The sequence below is a fragment of the Sturnus vulgaris genome, chromosome 5 (genome assembly GCF_052056855.1).
Source record: "Sturnus vulgaris isolate bStuVul1 chromosome 5, bStuVul1.hap1, whole genome shotgun sequence".
In the NCBI taxonomy this organism is placed as follows: domain Eukaryota; kingdom Metazoa; phylum Chordata; class Aves; order Passeriformes; family Sturnidae; genus Sturnus; species Sturnus vulgaris.
Window position 1 is genome coordinate 47,513,799 of NC_142247.1, and position 15,027 is coordinate 47,528,825.

General features: G+C 37.8%; 1 protein-coding gene across 10 annotated transcripts in view; it reads left to right on the forward strand.

Annotated features, from left to right (window-relative positions):
* Positions 1-15,027, forward strand: part of DGKI (diacylglycerol kinase iota) — a 220,835-nt gene that overhangs the window by 105,440 nt on the left and 100,368 nt on the right. For 7 of the 10 annotated variants that reach the window (XM_014881596.2, XM_088165666.1, XM_088165668.1 and 4 more), the window contains exons 4-8: positions 1,806-1,880; positions 4,296-4,352; positions 4,999-5,064; positions 11,411-11,482; positions 11,957-12,073. In XM_014881596.2, the coding sequence (XP_014737082.2) occupies positions 1,806-1,880; positions 4,296-4,352; positions 4,999-5,064; positions 11,411-11,482; positions 11,957-12,073 (387 nt within the window). The remainder of the gene's footprint in view (positions 1-1,805; positions 1,881-4,295; positions 4,353-4,998; positions 5,065-11,410; positions 11,483-11,956; positions 12,074-15,027) is intronic. The other 3 variants (XM_088165670.1, XM_088165669.1, XM_088165673.1) reach the window with 1 other exon arrangement.

Genomic DNA, 15,027 nt, shown 5'->3' on the forward strand with positions numbered 1-15,027 from the left:
CAAAAGAGAAGAAAATACCCAAGCCCCTCTAACTTTGGTATTTAGGAAGCTTGGGAAGAGAGTGGGGATCCTGTGTTCACATCCTCGATTTGAAACAATGCTCTAAGGGAGTATTCTAGCCCTTGGACTGAGAAGGTTAAAGGGAATTCCACTTTTCTGGGGTGTTTGTGGTTAACATCTGTGACTCTTCATGATACTGTCTTTCTGCTTTTTTTACCACGCTCCCCAACGCCCCCCTCCTCCCCCTTTCAGAGAATTTAATTCAAATCAAAGCATTTTGATTCACTAATCACTCCCAGTTTTCAGGGCAATGTGATCCAAAATACTAGTGCTTTCTATAGCACAAATTTAATATCCATCACCTAAAACTTCTCAAGCAAATTGGTTAATTATGGTATATAGCATTAAGGAAGCCTGAGAAGCCTGTGCCTCCTTCAGAGTACTGGAAGTCCCAACAGTTGCTGATTGTGTGGTGATTCTCAAAGGAAGTGTCACTGTCACTGTGTGTTTGCTGTGCACTTGCATTGGTCCTTCATATCCAACCATCCAACTGGCACTGAGTTTTGGCAAAAGCCGGACACATCTTTGGCTGAGTGGACCTTTGATCTGATCCAGTGTGATGGTTCTTGTGCTCTCACTATAATTATGCCTTCCTAAAACTGAGCAAATTCTTCCTTGTGATTTAGCGCATTGAAAGCAACATGGAAATATAGTAATATGTTCTATATGGTTTTCAAAGAGATAAAATACAAACTTAGTAAACACATAGATAATAACCATGAACTTATCAAGTAATGAAACATATGAAAACTTAGTCTGTTACACAATGCCATGATTCTTCAGATGAAACATTAGAACACCATGTACATGTGAACATATACAGTTAGGGTGTATCTAGATAATTACAAGAATTAATAAAATTATTATAATTATTCCATAATGTGAGCTGAAACTGTGTTCCCTGTTTTTTTATGAGCTTACTTAAAATATGCTGAAAATGATAAAGAAATAATTTATTAGAGATTTAAATGGACAAGAATAAATTGAATGTAAAAAATATGAAGCAAAGAAATCTCAACTTACTGTGTATTTATAAATCTTCTGTCTCTCAAGCACAAGCCTCTAAGTTAAATTTCTATGAAAATTAATTCCATCTGATTAATTAAATTGAGTTGATGGAAGTAAAGTAAGGAAATACATTCTCTCTTCTGGATGCATTCTCTTGTCTTTGATATGCCTTAGCCCAGGGGATTCAATGGAAATTATTTCAAAAGCCCTACTGAAATTAATAAAACTAACTGGCATAATTGAGAATTTTCTCCCTGCTATAACATTTCATAAGCATTCAACAGTATTCTCTGAGAATTTTATCATTTTCTGCTAAGATGACCCAAGTACCCAAGTATTTTTCTGCAAGGCAACATTCATGCCCATCAAATTAAATATTTTATGATAGGCATGAAATAACGTCTTGCAAACTGATCCAAGTTCTCTGGTTTGAATGTGTAATTTTTCTCCCCTTTGCTCATCATCTTTGTAGGTTGCTCACTTTTAGAATGATGCTGTGCAGGGTTAACAACCTGATCTGCTACCCAAAGGGAGGCATTCACTTCTAGTTCATAAGCTGGAGTGCTGTGGCTGTTGATTTCACAAAGTTCAAGTTTTAACTGTAAGAGCTTCAGATCTTTTTTTAAATTTATTTATTTTGTACACAACTACACACTACAGCACCAAAGGAGGAAAAAAAAGTTATGTTGCATAGGGAGTTTTCCTCCACACACACGCATGTCCCTTTCCTGTTGCAGAAGTCAGCTCTGCGGAGAAAGTGTGCTGCCTGCAAGATCGTGGTCCACAATGCGTGCATGGAGCAGTTAGAGAAGGTGAGACATTGCCATCTTCTGGAGCCTGACATAGCCAATTCTAGTGAGGTTTCAGCCTGGACAACACTCTATGCCAAATTAAGTTTTCATAGCTATTTTAACAATGTACTTGTGAACAAACCTTGGGTTAAAATTCCACCTTTTCTTTTTTTTAAGTATATTTCTTCGAACCCAGTGAACTGTAAAAAACCCTCAGAATCAACAAAATCCAAAACCAAACAAAGAACAAAAACTACAGAATGCTTTCACACTTTGAATGTTTAAAAAATAAATCGCCTCTCCTTCTAAATTAAAAATTGCAGCTAGAAAATGGAGTATCCTGTTATGTGCAAAATTGGCCTTTTACAATTCCCAACTAAAGCCAGCATAATTCATTGTATGATAGCTATACTTACTATGAGCAATGCAGCATAAGGTGCTAGTGTGAACTTTCCCGCTGTATTTACTAGACTATACTGTTTTCTCTTCAAAACTTCAGAATTCAAGTTTTTGTCTGTAAAATGGGAAACATCAAACCTGTCCTTCATTATTTCTGTGAGCATCTGTCCTGCTTCTCATTTCCTTCAAGGATCCTTGATCACACCCAAGCACCTACAGAATATCTATCACTGACTTCAATCTTCCCCTCAGAGATTTGTCTTCATTATGCCTAATTGGAAATGTGCTAGAGAAATCTCCTCCCCACCTTTTTCATTCCTAGTGGGATATGTGCAAGGAAATATGTATGGGAATTTCCCTATTGCTTTCATTAGAGCTTCATTTTCACTCCTATATGTTTAGCAATGTTGTTCTTCATAGAAGAAGCTGATGCATAACAAATTTATAGCAGCAACCCTATAAGGAAAGGGCTTTTTCCTTTCCAGGTATTTGGACTCATGTTGACAAATCCTACAGTGACTGCCATAATACCAAGTTGGAGAGGTACCATTTCCACCCCCAATGCTTTTATCCACAGTGAAATTCACATTAGCACATGCTTTCAGCACAAAATATTACCAGTGAGTTTTTAATGACTTCCTTCATCACCAGCAGTGCTGACTTTCCATAGCCCAGCGAGTTGGTGGCATTTGCCAGTCAGATAAAATGAGCACTTAGATAAAACCCAGCTTGTCTGTGGCTGTTTTGGGGACCATGAAATCCACCTCCAGGTAGAGGGCTGTTATAAAGTCTATAAAGTTTAAAACGAGTACATAAGTCTTCTTCTTGGCCCTCTCTGAAAAAGTGTACATTTTAAGCAAAATATAAGCTGGGTCTTTCCAGCCTGCCATGACTGACTGGTAAAACAACAAATTGCAATTCCAGGTGAAGAGCAATGGAAGAAGACTAATATTACAATGCCTTTTATTTCTTTATATGTACTAGGTATTTTGTTTGCTTCTTTTTTCTGTGTGCCTTTAATTATTATTTTTATTTTTTCTCCCTAGAGCTATTATTTTGGAGGCAAATATTAAATGAGGGAAGAACTTACTTATTTGAGGAAGATTGTATTTAAATTTGGAGAAACTTGGTCATTCTACCTTTGTAACTAAAGCATTGTGCATTGTCTTCAAATATTTAATTCTTTGAAGGATTGTCAACTCGAATTTATTTCATTTAGTGTGTCTTTTCTTCAAATATCCTTTAGATTTTTTGCAGGCCTTTCCACACTCTTTTGCAAACCACCGCACTCTTCTTCAGTATCTTTTTTAGTGTCCATGTCCCTCTATTCTTATTTCTATTGTTTTGCTTTTGTCAAAACTTTTTATTTTTCCTCACAGGACTGCCTTCTTGTTTATTAAATACTTCTTTTTTTTCTCTTCACCTTCCTCAAATTACTTTCCATTTATGAGAGCTCCTGTTCTCCTCTTTGGAGTGGCAACACCACTGCATGAGGCAATACAATGCTCCCCAAATGATTTGTGGTTGGGGAGGTGGATGCAAACATCCTTATCTAAGGAAGAGGTAGAAATCTATGAGAATTTGCATGGTTCTTCATGTAAGTGGCAGTTTCTCCACAGATTTTGTTTATGAAGACATAAAAATAGGATGTGCACAAAGGTTTTACAGAGTGAGATTTCCAGCACCTGATGACTTTTGAGACCTACGCTGAACTGTGCACTTGTTTGCAAATGTTCTTCAGAAAAACAAAACAGATAAAGAGGTTTCCTTCTAGAAGGAGAAGGCAGTTTAAATATTTGAACTGAGTAGGCAGCAGTAGCATTAGTGAAGATGGGGGGTAGAGGTAGATGTCTGGCAGAGACAATACAGCATATGAAGAGAGATTTTTATGACATATAGTAACTTGCATTTTTTCACCTAGTGAAGCTAATATTTTAATAGATAATAAATACTTTGGAAGTCAAGCTTAACTTAAAATATTGGAATAAGTTTTTTTTCAGCTCACTTTAAGTTCTAAAAGTTTTATTTCAATGCCAGATTAATTTTCGCTGCAAACCGACTTTCCGAGAAGGAGGCTCCAGATCACCTAGAGAAGTAAGTAATGCATAAATGGTGATTACTTTTCATTTGACATGTGTGCTGATCCCCATGGTGTGCCTCTATAAAAATGCTTTGAGATTGAGAGGAGTCTTAGAGAATTGGTTCCCAGTGGAACATGTTCTCCTCTCCAGAATAAATGTAAAATGAATTCTAGCTGAAGCACGCTATTGCTTACAGTGACAGAAACCATTTCACCTTTCTGTTGTCTTTTGCCCATTCATTCAGTTATTCTTTTTCCTTTTTTTTGGTAGCATTTTTTTCTTCCTGGCCTTTGAGCAAGTATTTTTATTTTTTTTTAAAACTATTTTCCTCTCCTTTCACTTGTTCTCTCTCTTTTTTTTTTCCTCTAGAAGTATCTCAAACATAAAATCAAGCATTTAAAAACCTGAATACTGAGGAAGTAGTTCTGGCCTTATTTCAGTGAGGCTAAAGAAAACACCACATTGTGCTTATTCCTCCTACAGTTTTGGTGGCTTTTGAGGTTTCCTGCAGTGCCTGCTGCACATTTTGCTCCAGGAATTACTCTGTTGGCTGAAGGGACTTTTTCTTTGGTGTCTGTTAACAAATTTCACGTAGATGATACCACAGAGTGCAAGGTGCCTGTGCTTTCTATAACTCATCTTTTTGTCCTTGTTTGCAGAACTTTGTGCGGCATCACTGGGTGCACCGGCGGAGGCAGGAGGGCAAATGTAAGCAGTGTGGAAAGGTAAGATTTCCAGCACAGCACAAGTATGACACAGGGCACTTAAGAATTCAGGGTAGCTAGTGGGTCATTCTAGTCACTGCATTTTTTTCTATCACAAGCTTTTGGCCTATTTTAATAGATAATGACAAGCCTGAGATGTGTTGAGCATTACAGTCCTGATTCCCACATGGGAAGAGAAAGACAGGTGCATCTGCAGGAATGAACACATAATTTATCCTGGGAGGTTGTGGTTTAGTGGCTGCTGAAACTGTCGAGAAGGAAAGCTGTAGCTCCTTTTAATTGCTAAGCTAACCCTGTACTGATACTATGTTCTTGCAGTGCTGTCCTCTGTGCCAAAATTTTGATGGCCTATTTTTAGGCTCCTGGAAAAGAAAGACCATTGCTTTCTTTCTGTCCCAGCAGCCTCTAATATTTGTGTGACTGCTTTGTGTTTTCTCTCCTTCGTAGATTGTAAAAATTTATTTCTAAAAGGGTATTAAAAGACTTCAGCAACTGAAGGTCTTTCTTCTGAACTATTATGAAACCCAGAAATATATTGAGAGATATATAAAAATGAAATTAATAGGGATTTAATTTCCTTTCTCTAGCACTATATTATATTTTGCCTCCCTCTTTACAACTAGTAAGAAAGTCCATGTTTCGTCTCCATGGCACAGCACTTCAGTCTGTGGAAAATGAGATTTGTATCTGAATACTCATGCAGATTGTCAGCTACCAGCTGCAACAGGACATGCAATAAAAACATGATGCCCTTTTATAGCAACTACCGTGGGAATGGTGCAGCAAGGCAGTTTGCACATAGCATTTTTAGGGTATGACTTTCCCATTCTTCTCTGCCTTCCTGGCCTGGATCTCCCCTACAGGCATTCGGAGTTGGTTTTGCAATGATAGTATTTACTTGGTATCATATCAAAACCTCTGCTGGGTATGTTCCCCTGGACAGCCTTGGTTGATATAGGTCTTCAAATCCAACCATCCAACAGAGAATATAGAGAATAGAGAAGTTAAGAGAAAGTCTCAGTTTTCCCCTTAAATAGGAAATATTCTGTTAAGAACAACATGAGTATGTAATAGTAGAATTGTTCTTTGCCAGGAAACAAAGAATTAGAGAAAATTATAACAAAAAAAAAGTCAGTTATATTTATTTGCCAAGCACCTTCTAATTACAACAAAATGCATGTGCTCTGCTATAAAAATCTCCAAGTAAGAACTGCCTTTATTATTCTCTTGTCTTGCAAGAAAAGGGAAACTGCAATTGAAATAGAATGGCAGGAAATTTAAGGCAATAAACAAGTATTATTCATGGAATACTTAAGGATTCTGGTAGATCTCATTGTTGTGTTATAGTCCTGTCCCATGCCTGGGATGGCATAGTTAAGTAATTTAATGATCATTAATTACAGTTCAAAAAAAGAAAGTTTTCAGGATATACCCTTCTCATGCTTCAAGTTGTAAGCAAGTGGATAGGAACTAATGCACTCCTTAGCATCCTTAGCATGGCCTTGTGGCTTTATATTGTGTGCCATTATGTGCCATGGCTGACACGTCCCGAAAAATTTAGTACACAGGGGTCTGTCAATATTCCATCTTAGATCAGAAGTGTAGTTTGAAAGAAATTTTCCTTGTTATAATCACAATGGTTCACGTTTGGGACGGTCTTGTAACAAACGAACTGAATTCCCTTTAGATTAAACTTAATTTAAAGTTCACTCTGCAGTTACTGGTGGGAATTCAGTCCACAGGACCGGACTACAGCTAATCCAAAGTAAAATTATCTGAAAATGCTTGTGTGTAATCTCTTGAGTACTAACAGAGCCTGTACTACCCTGTTACACATTACTTGCTAGTGCAAATACAGCTTATATAAACTCTTCTAGGCTTTAGGCTTTTACTCTCTTTCCCAAGGCGATTTCACTGATTTACTGCTGAAGTACAATATAGAGAAAATGGTACCAGGGAAGGGGGCCTGAAATGTGTAGTGTAACCAAGAAAACTATTTCTGTTTTTGCCTCGTAAATTTCCAGAAATCGTGCTTTTATTGTTAACAGTCTATGGTAATCTCCTTACTGTGGTCTTGCCTTGTTGAACCTTGAGTTCATATAAAGTTGTAGCATTCACAACATCCTTTAGCAAGATCCTTTAACTATATGCTATGAGGAAAACTAGATTTGGTTGTTTCGAATCTGTCACACATTAGTTTTTTTCTTAATGCTTCCTAGCTGTTGTGTTTGAAGGGATGCTAATTAAGTGTTCCCAAGCCATGGCATCCACACCATTCATGATGTTTAAGAATTCTCTTGAGAACATAAAAAAAAAAAGACAGTTTTGTAGCTGTTAGCTGTTTTTTACCTGGGATCATCGAGAAATCAGGATAATTTTTTATCTTTCTCTAATACAACATAACAATGCTCAAACCATGTCGCCCAACATCTGTTTCATAACTATGGGCAGCAACAGAAGCTTAAGGATGAATGAAAAGAAAACTTTTTCTCATATGCTTCCAGTTAGCAGTGGCTGAGGGGTTTTCTGACACTGAGGACACATTTTGGACCATAATGCTAAACAGACACGATTTCTTTAACCTTCTGTGGTGTCCAGAGTGGGGTGTCTTCCATACAGATGCAGTGTGTATCTACAGTGTCTCTGTCGCTGGTCCCTTTAAAGGCCCGTGGATTGATGCAGAGTTGCATGTAAAGTTAAGACTGAAATTTCTAATGCTTGGAAGGCCATTCTAGTTCTTTGTTATTTTAGCAGAGATCACCATCCATGTGCTTCTGTTGCAGTCTATATTCGAGTTGTAATAATACCTGGCTCTCCTACAGTTATATTGCATTAGGGTATCTCTAAGAGCACTAAAAAGAGAAAATCTTTTGTAGGAAAACACTTGCAAAAATATTATTAGTAGCCCTAACACTGGTGTGGAAATGGTCTTTAATAATAAACACTTATGAGAATATAAAAAGAACATATCAGATCTAGTAATCCCTATGTGCACAGGTGTCTATGTTAATTTGTACTTTCATCTAGACTATTCAGACAGGTTGAATTACCAACACAAGCTGGTTTTGTGGACATTTAGGTGCTCTTTTCTTACAAGTACATATTTTCTGGTGTGCACAACTGTTTATTTTTACAGGAGCACCTCAGAACATGGGGTTTCAGGTCCCGTGGAGGGATTGGTTGCTGGAGAATCAGTGCTAATCATATACTGTTAGGCTGATGTTCTCAAAAAGGTGAAATTAATTTTCTATCTCATAATTTCTTATTTGGTGCAGAAGACCTCCTTGCATGATTGAAGACATCTGAAATTCAGTGTTCCTTCTCACTCAGAGAAGGCAGAAAATATGATTTCTAGTTGTCCTGGTTTTGGGCAAATTTGGGGGAAAACCTCCAGAAGGAGCCCCCAGACAGCAAACCCCACGACTCCTCCCCCCCCACCCCACCGGGTTCGGGAAGAATTTCCTCGGAGAAGAGTGGGAGAAAAAAACCTGTTTATTTAACAAGCAAGACACTCCCCAGCACAGGGAAAAAAGACAACACCAGCTGACAAAAAACTCTTTCACCGTTCTGAAGGGATGACAAACTCAGTCTCTCTGGCGAGTGGTCGCTCAGTTATCAGTCTCTGGCGCTGGGGATGACTGCTGCAGGTGACAAAGTGTAGCCTCCCGGTGTTTCTTGGGGTTCCCAGGTCCCCGTCCGTTCAGATGGTATCCAGGAGAGGGAGGGGACGGGGTGGAAGAGAAAACAGTCCAGGGAAAAAGTTGGACTGCCTAGCTGAACTAACTAATAAGCAGAAAGCAAGGGCAAAGCGAAGGAAAGAAAAAGGCAGAAGCGAGCAAGCAGGCAAGCAAGCAGGCAAGCAAGCAAGCAAGCAAGCAAGCAAGCAAGCCGAGCTAAAACCTCTCCTAAACATAGACCATGGGGGAGGTGAGCCGGCTGATAACAAGACAAAACAAAGCTTCACTCTCAGACTCAGTCCTGGAAGCACAGGACATAATACCAAACATAATCAGGACACACGATTGGAGATAGAAACACCATAACATCACCCTAGGACACTAGTGAACTGTGGAGAGTTCCTATGTTTCAGTCCAACAGACGCTGTCAAATCTCACTGTGACTTACAGTGTACAGTTTATTTTATCAATTTTATCAATTACTTTATTTTTAAAGATAACTTTCAAAGAAATGCCATTTTACCTGAAACTTGTATCCTTAGGAAGAACTAGCTCACAATTGTAGAGCAATTTGAGGAAAGAAAGTGATGGTCTATTGCTACTTATCATTAATATATTCTTATTGCTGTATCATTTTCTCTAATGACTCCCTAAAAGCCAATTGACTTACTAAATAAATGAAAAACAATCCATCCAGAACCATACAAGCTGCTCAGTCCATATGTTTAGAATGCACAGCTGATGGGATGTGGAATTAATGTACTGAATTTAGACTTTCATTATTGGAGATTTTGAGAGAGGAGTTTTCCCCCTGGATGTGACAAAGCAGAAAAAAACCAAAACACTTCTTCCCCATGAGGAACTAAAATAATTCTTTTTTATTGTAATGCACTTTGGAACTAGGAGGAGTGAGATTTGTGAGAAACGTTGTGAAGCACTAGAGTAAGTAAATGACGAAAGAGTGTTTTGCCCAGTGTCAGACTTCTGTTCCAGCACTTGTATCACAGTTATTTTTCTTATGCCCACACTGAATGGCAGACAAGATGTGCCCAGCCAGAAGTATCTGGCCAGCTTTCTTAGTTAAGCCACTTCACTACTCTCCATTGCTAAACTTGAATATGCCAAATCACCATCATTATGAAGAATATACTCTTTGAATTTCTCTGAATGTAAACCCTGAGGCATTAGGGGAAGGATTGAAGCAAACCCCAAAAACCTAGCCAAGATGACAAAAGTCTTTTCAGGAGCTGGTCTTGGTGATGAGGTCCATGTGGCAAACTCGTTTAAGTACATGCTTGGGACACCTGTAGATGAAGCAGCAGGATGTACTTCTGCATTCTAGGCAGGCAGGTAGAACCTCCTCCCCTTCTGAGTATCACCAGAATTGTCCTCAGCCACCCTGTTTAGACAGATTGTAGCTCAGTCTCTCACCTAGGAAGACCAAGGCATCTCTGCATGGCATTTTTTTGTTGTTTATTTAATTCTCCTTCTTGGTGTGCTTGACCTTGTCATTTCACCGAGCACTAATAGGCTCATTTGTCCTGCAGGATAAGAAGGACTTCAATAACAGAAGCAGTGAGGAAATGAACCTGTTAGACGTTACTAAATCAGTTTATAACTTTTTTTGCATTGGATCTTGGGCATTGTCCAGCATGTAGGAGATTTAGGTATTACTCAGCTTGTTGAAAAGAAAACTGGCTTGCAAATTCATCAGTTGGTAGGGAGATTGAATTAGAAAATTCTGGAGGGTGATGGGCTGCTGACAGAGGTAGAGAGGATTGATGGGAAGCTGTGAATAAAGGATCCAACCAACTGCAAATCTGAAATCTAAGTAGTAAAGGCAACTGTGACAAACTGTTTACTGAAATTCTGGACTTTCCATCTTTCCAGACATTAACCCAAATACATTTTTTTCTCTGACTAAAATAAGCTTTAGCTCAAAATTGCAGACTGTATCTTAGTATTTGTTGCCTGTGCTAGATGCAGAAGGATATATATGACCCAATTATCTTCTCCAGCAGTCATATTGCATTCTATAGAAAGAAGCACCTCTCTAGGAGAATAAAACCACATTTTTTGGTTGGGGTGGGCTTTTCTATCTTCAAAAATGTAAAGAAATATTTTATTTTAATTTTGTGATCTGCATCAGACCATAATGGTTTTTTTGGAACTTACTGGAAAGATTTTAATCTGAGTAGGTTCAATAAAATGATAAACTTCATTACTCCATTTCCCTGTCAGAACATTTCCAGAGAGACATTGTAGTTAATTGTGTTGTCATTAAAAAAAACAAAAAAAAGAAAATTCAAATTCTTGTTTATATTTAGAACAAACAAAGCTTCAATGACAGAACATTTTGTTCAATAAAAAATCTGAAACTTTCAGATCTGTAGAAATCCATTCAAAATTAAAATAGTAATTTCTTCTCTATTTCTTCCATTATTTTTAACTACAAAGAAAATTAAGGAAAAGCATAACATTTTGCAGAAATCCTTTTAAAAGAATTGTGTGAATATACCCTAGTGGAAGAACCTTCTCTGTTACCTCCTGTAATTGTTTTGTCCCCCAAAAATCTTCTTGCCTAGCACACTCATCTGGTTGGAGTTAGAGGTATATAATTTCTTATCGTCAAGAGGAATTTAATCCTTTTTCCCCCATGGTTATTACAGGGCTTTCAGCAGAAATTCTCCTTCCATAGTAAAGAGATTGTGGCCATCAGTTGTTCCTGGTGCAAGCTGGCGGTAAGTGGAAAATACTTAAGGAGACTGTGTCTGGGTTTAACTAGAAGTGTTTGTGAGGTTTTTTTGGTTTGTTGGTTGGGTACTTCTGTTTGTCTTGGTTTATCTTTTTCTTTTTCTTTTTCTTTTTCTTTTTCTTTTTCTTTTTCTTTTTCTTTTTCTTTTTCTTTTTCTTTTTCTTTTTCTTTTTCTTTTTCTTTTTCTTTTTCTTTTTCTTTTTCTTTTTCTTTTTCTTCTTTTTCTTTGTCTTTGTCTTTTTCCTTGTCTTTTTCTTTTTCTTTTTCTTTTTTCCTAAGAAGGCACAGCTTAGGAAGATAATCTTTACTTACATGTCCTAAGTCTCCATGCTTTGAAGGACTTGAAGATGGTGGAGATGGGAATATTGCTCCAGTTTTTGTACCATCACCCTCTTCTTCTTCTCCAGGCTTCCTGTTTGTCTTTCTTGTCCTCTTTCTTGACTCTTTCCTTCTCTTCCAGTTTCATAACAAAGTCACCTGTTTCATGCTGCATCACATTGAGGAGCCATGTTCCCTGGGGGCTCATGCTGCTGTCATTGTGCCTCCCACCTGGATCATTAAGGTGAAGAAACCTCAGGTAACTGCATGCTGATGTTTGTTTCTGAAGCTGTCTGGCTGTGCAGGGCCAGCCTGGCTTCTCTACCTGGTCCTCCTTCACCAAGGCATGCTTGTTCAACCCTGTCTCTATCCCTGATACTCAGCATACATCCATGGTTGTTAAGAACCTGTATCCTCTTTCCCCTCCATCAAGTCTTTCAGTAAATTTCCCTGTTTGGGATGATTAGTAACAAACATGACTGGTTCTGAGATAATTCAACTCAGAGTTGAATTGTTCCTGTAACTGTGAGTTCAGCAAGCATACTGCAAGACATCCCCTGTGTGGTAGGCAGTCAAGCATGTTTCATTAAATAGAGCTGAGCAAATACAAGGAAAAACTTCAGAAACATTGACTTGACCTGCAGAAAGAATAGGCTGTGTCTGGACTGGCATCTCTCTGAATTGTCTTTAATGGACATGTAAAGAATCAGGTCCTACACAGTCAGCATAAACTCACAATGCTCATTGAGTTGCACACAACAGGTTCAGATGTCAAAGCTTTTGTGATGGATGTGGTAGATCTTGGAGAGGGTAATTCACTGCTGAACACAACAGGGAGAAAAGATATCCAAAAGAGAGCTGGCCAAAAATTAAAAGGGGGTTCCCATCATGCAAGAATAACTCTTTCTTTGAAAGTATGTTTTTACTCCAAGTTGAGCTGAAGGAAACAAACAGTGAACATACCAGCGAGTCAGAAATGCTGGTTAAATTTTTATTTCAGAACATTCTTTATTTCAGTCCATCCTTGGGAAGTTACCTGGTCTTTTTGACTCTGCCTCCTGGTACTCAAGAAAAAGCTAAGAAGTTCAGGCTGTAGCCAAGGCACTAAGACAAAAGTAGTCCATGAAACCAGAAAAAGGCCCGAGGCCTAAACTGTGACACTGTCTTTAGTTCCAGTTTAAGGATGTGACAGATTTGGGCATGAGTAGGAAGTTGGTAAAGACAAGGGGCAGAGGGAAGGGGAAATATATGGATAGCGTAACCAAAAATTCAACCAAAGAGGCCTCTATTTCTCCTTTAGGTCAAGAGAGAGCAGAGCAAGACACCTAGCCACCTCCATCCTGAGAAAAAAAGGCTTTTTGCCATTTGTAGATTTTCCCCACATTCTTCTTTCTCTGTTTTACTCAGTCTCCTCCAGAGAAATACTTTTTTCTCTTTGATTGAGGAATGTTTGAGTTCTTGGCAGGGAATTAATATCCTTGGCTAATTTTCAGCAACTGTGTGCTGTTTGACAGATGTATCCATGTTTGACTTATTAAAAGAAGCTTTTCTTCAACCCTTTTAATTCTTATTTAATTTTTAGTAAAAGAGAAAAAGCCCCCCCAAAAAACCCAAACAAACAAACAAAACCCCAAGAAACCCTGATGTGTAATTTTCTTTTGATTTGGCTTTTGCCCAACGCAGAGTACCTTCTTTATAATATTTGTAGAGAATTTGCTTTCTTATCCCTTTTTTAAAAAATTACAAATTAAAAAATTAATCTAATCCGGGTAATTATAATTTATGGAAAAATATATTTTAAATAAAGGCTTAAAATATGAAACTGAAAGAAAGTATATGTTAACTTTGTGTGCCTGAGTCATGAGCGTAGAGAAAGGACTTCATTATTATCTTGCCATCACATGGTCAGTAGCAAAAACTTATCTTGAGTAGATGAAGCATTAAATAGATCAAAATTGTATTTTACAAAGACAATGGGTGCATTTCCATGAAGCTTCCTAATAGCACCCATAGGAGTTATAGGAAATATGTCCTTATTATTTAGAAAATAGTGATGCATCTTTTGGATGTGTTTTCAGATTTTTGGCAGAAGTTTTGTTTTCTTATTTATTATTTTCTTAGGAAAATATTTTTACTCTCCTGTTGTTTCTGGCCAGTTCTGCTTCTGTGTATTATGACCCTCTTCACCCTACAGAAATGTTTGGTAAACATTATGATATATTCACATCACTTGATTCAGAGAGTACAAACACAATATTTACAAATTCTTGTAATTTCACATTAAAAAAATGAATGTGTAACCAACAATCTTTTTTTCACATATTCCACAGTCAGAATAAATATGGCTAGAAGCTTTTTGGGTATAAAATATTTCCTCAGCTCTAATTATCTACTTACATCAGTCACAGACAACTCCTGAATTCCCAGCTCATATAAAATTGATTTTAGTGGTGCCTTCATCCTGCTTGTTTGTGGTTTCCTTTAAGTAAATAAGATGGCATTTTGTAGCAAAATCTTGCCCAGGTTTATGATTTTTAATTTTTTGATTGCCACAAAAATGGTTTTCCATGCTTATTTTGTACAACTTTCAAATATTAGGCTTGCACAAAGACCACACTCTGTGTCTTGTTACCAACAGTGTTGTGCTAGTGAAGCATCATGGTGTGATTGGTTAAGAACAAATTTATGCTGACAACCTATGGTCTAAATGGGGAGCTTTTGCTTCTTGTAAGCAACTGATTGCAAGATGAAGACTATTCAGAATGGTTCAAACAGTTTTGGAATTGGTGGTAGTGCTGTGTGGAATAACACCCTTACATTAATGGAAAACTCCCAATACCCCTTCCATGTTATCCATAATGTGAGCCACTTCTGTAACTTTTCTACTGATTTCCAGTATTTCTGTATTGTTAGCAGGACTTTGATGTCAGCTCTGTTTTCCTGGGCTTCAAAGCAATTCCATCTCCTAGTTTGTGAAGTAGGTCACCCTTGTTGACTGGTGGTATTTTGTTATAGGTAAGGTTTGATAGCCAAAGTGGTGTTAGCTCTGGCAATGGACTTGGCTGTGTTATGGGAGAAAAGCAGATGATAAGGAGGATCTGACTTATGGATTTACTGATTTATTCTGTCTTCTGTTTGGGATGACAAAGACAGTAATCATAGAATTCCAAGGTTTTTCTGTTCAAGGTGAGTAAACTTGGTGTTTTCTTCTCC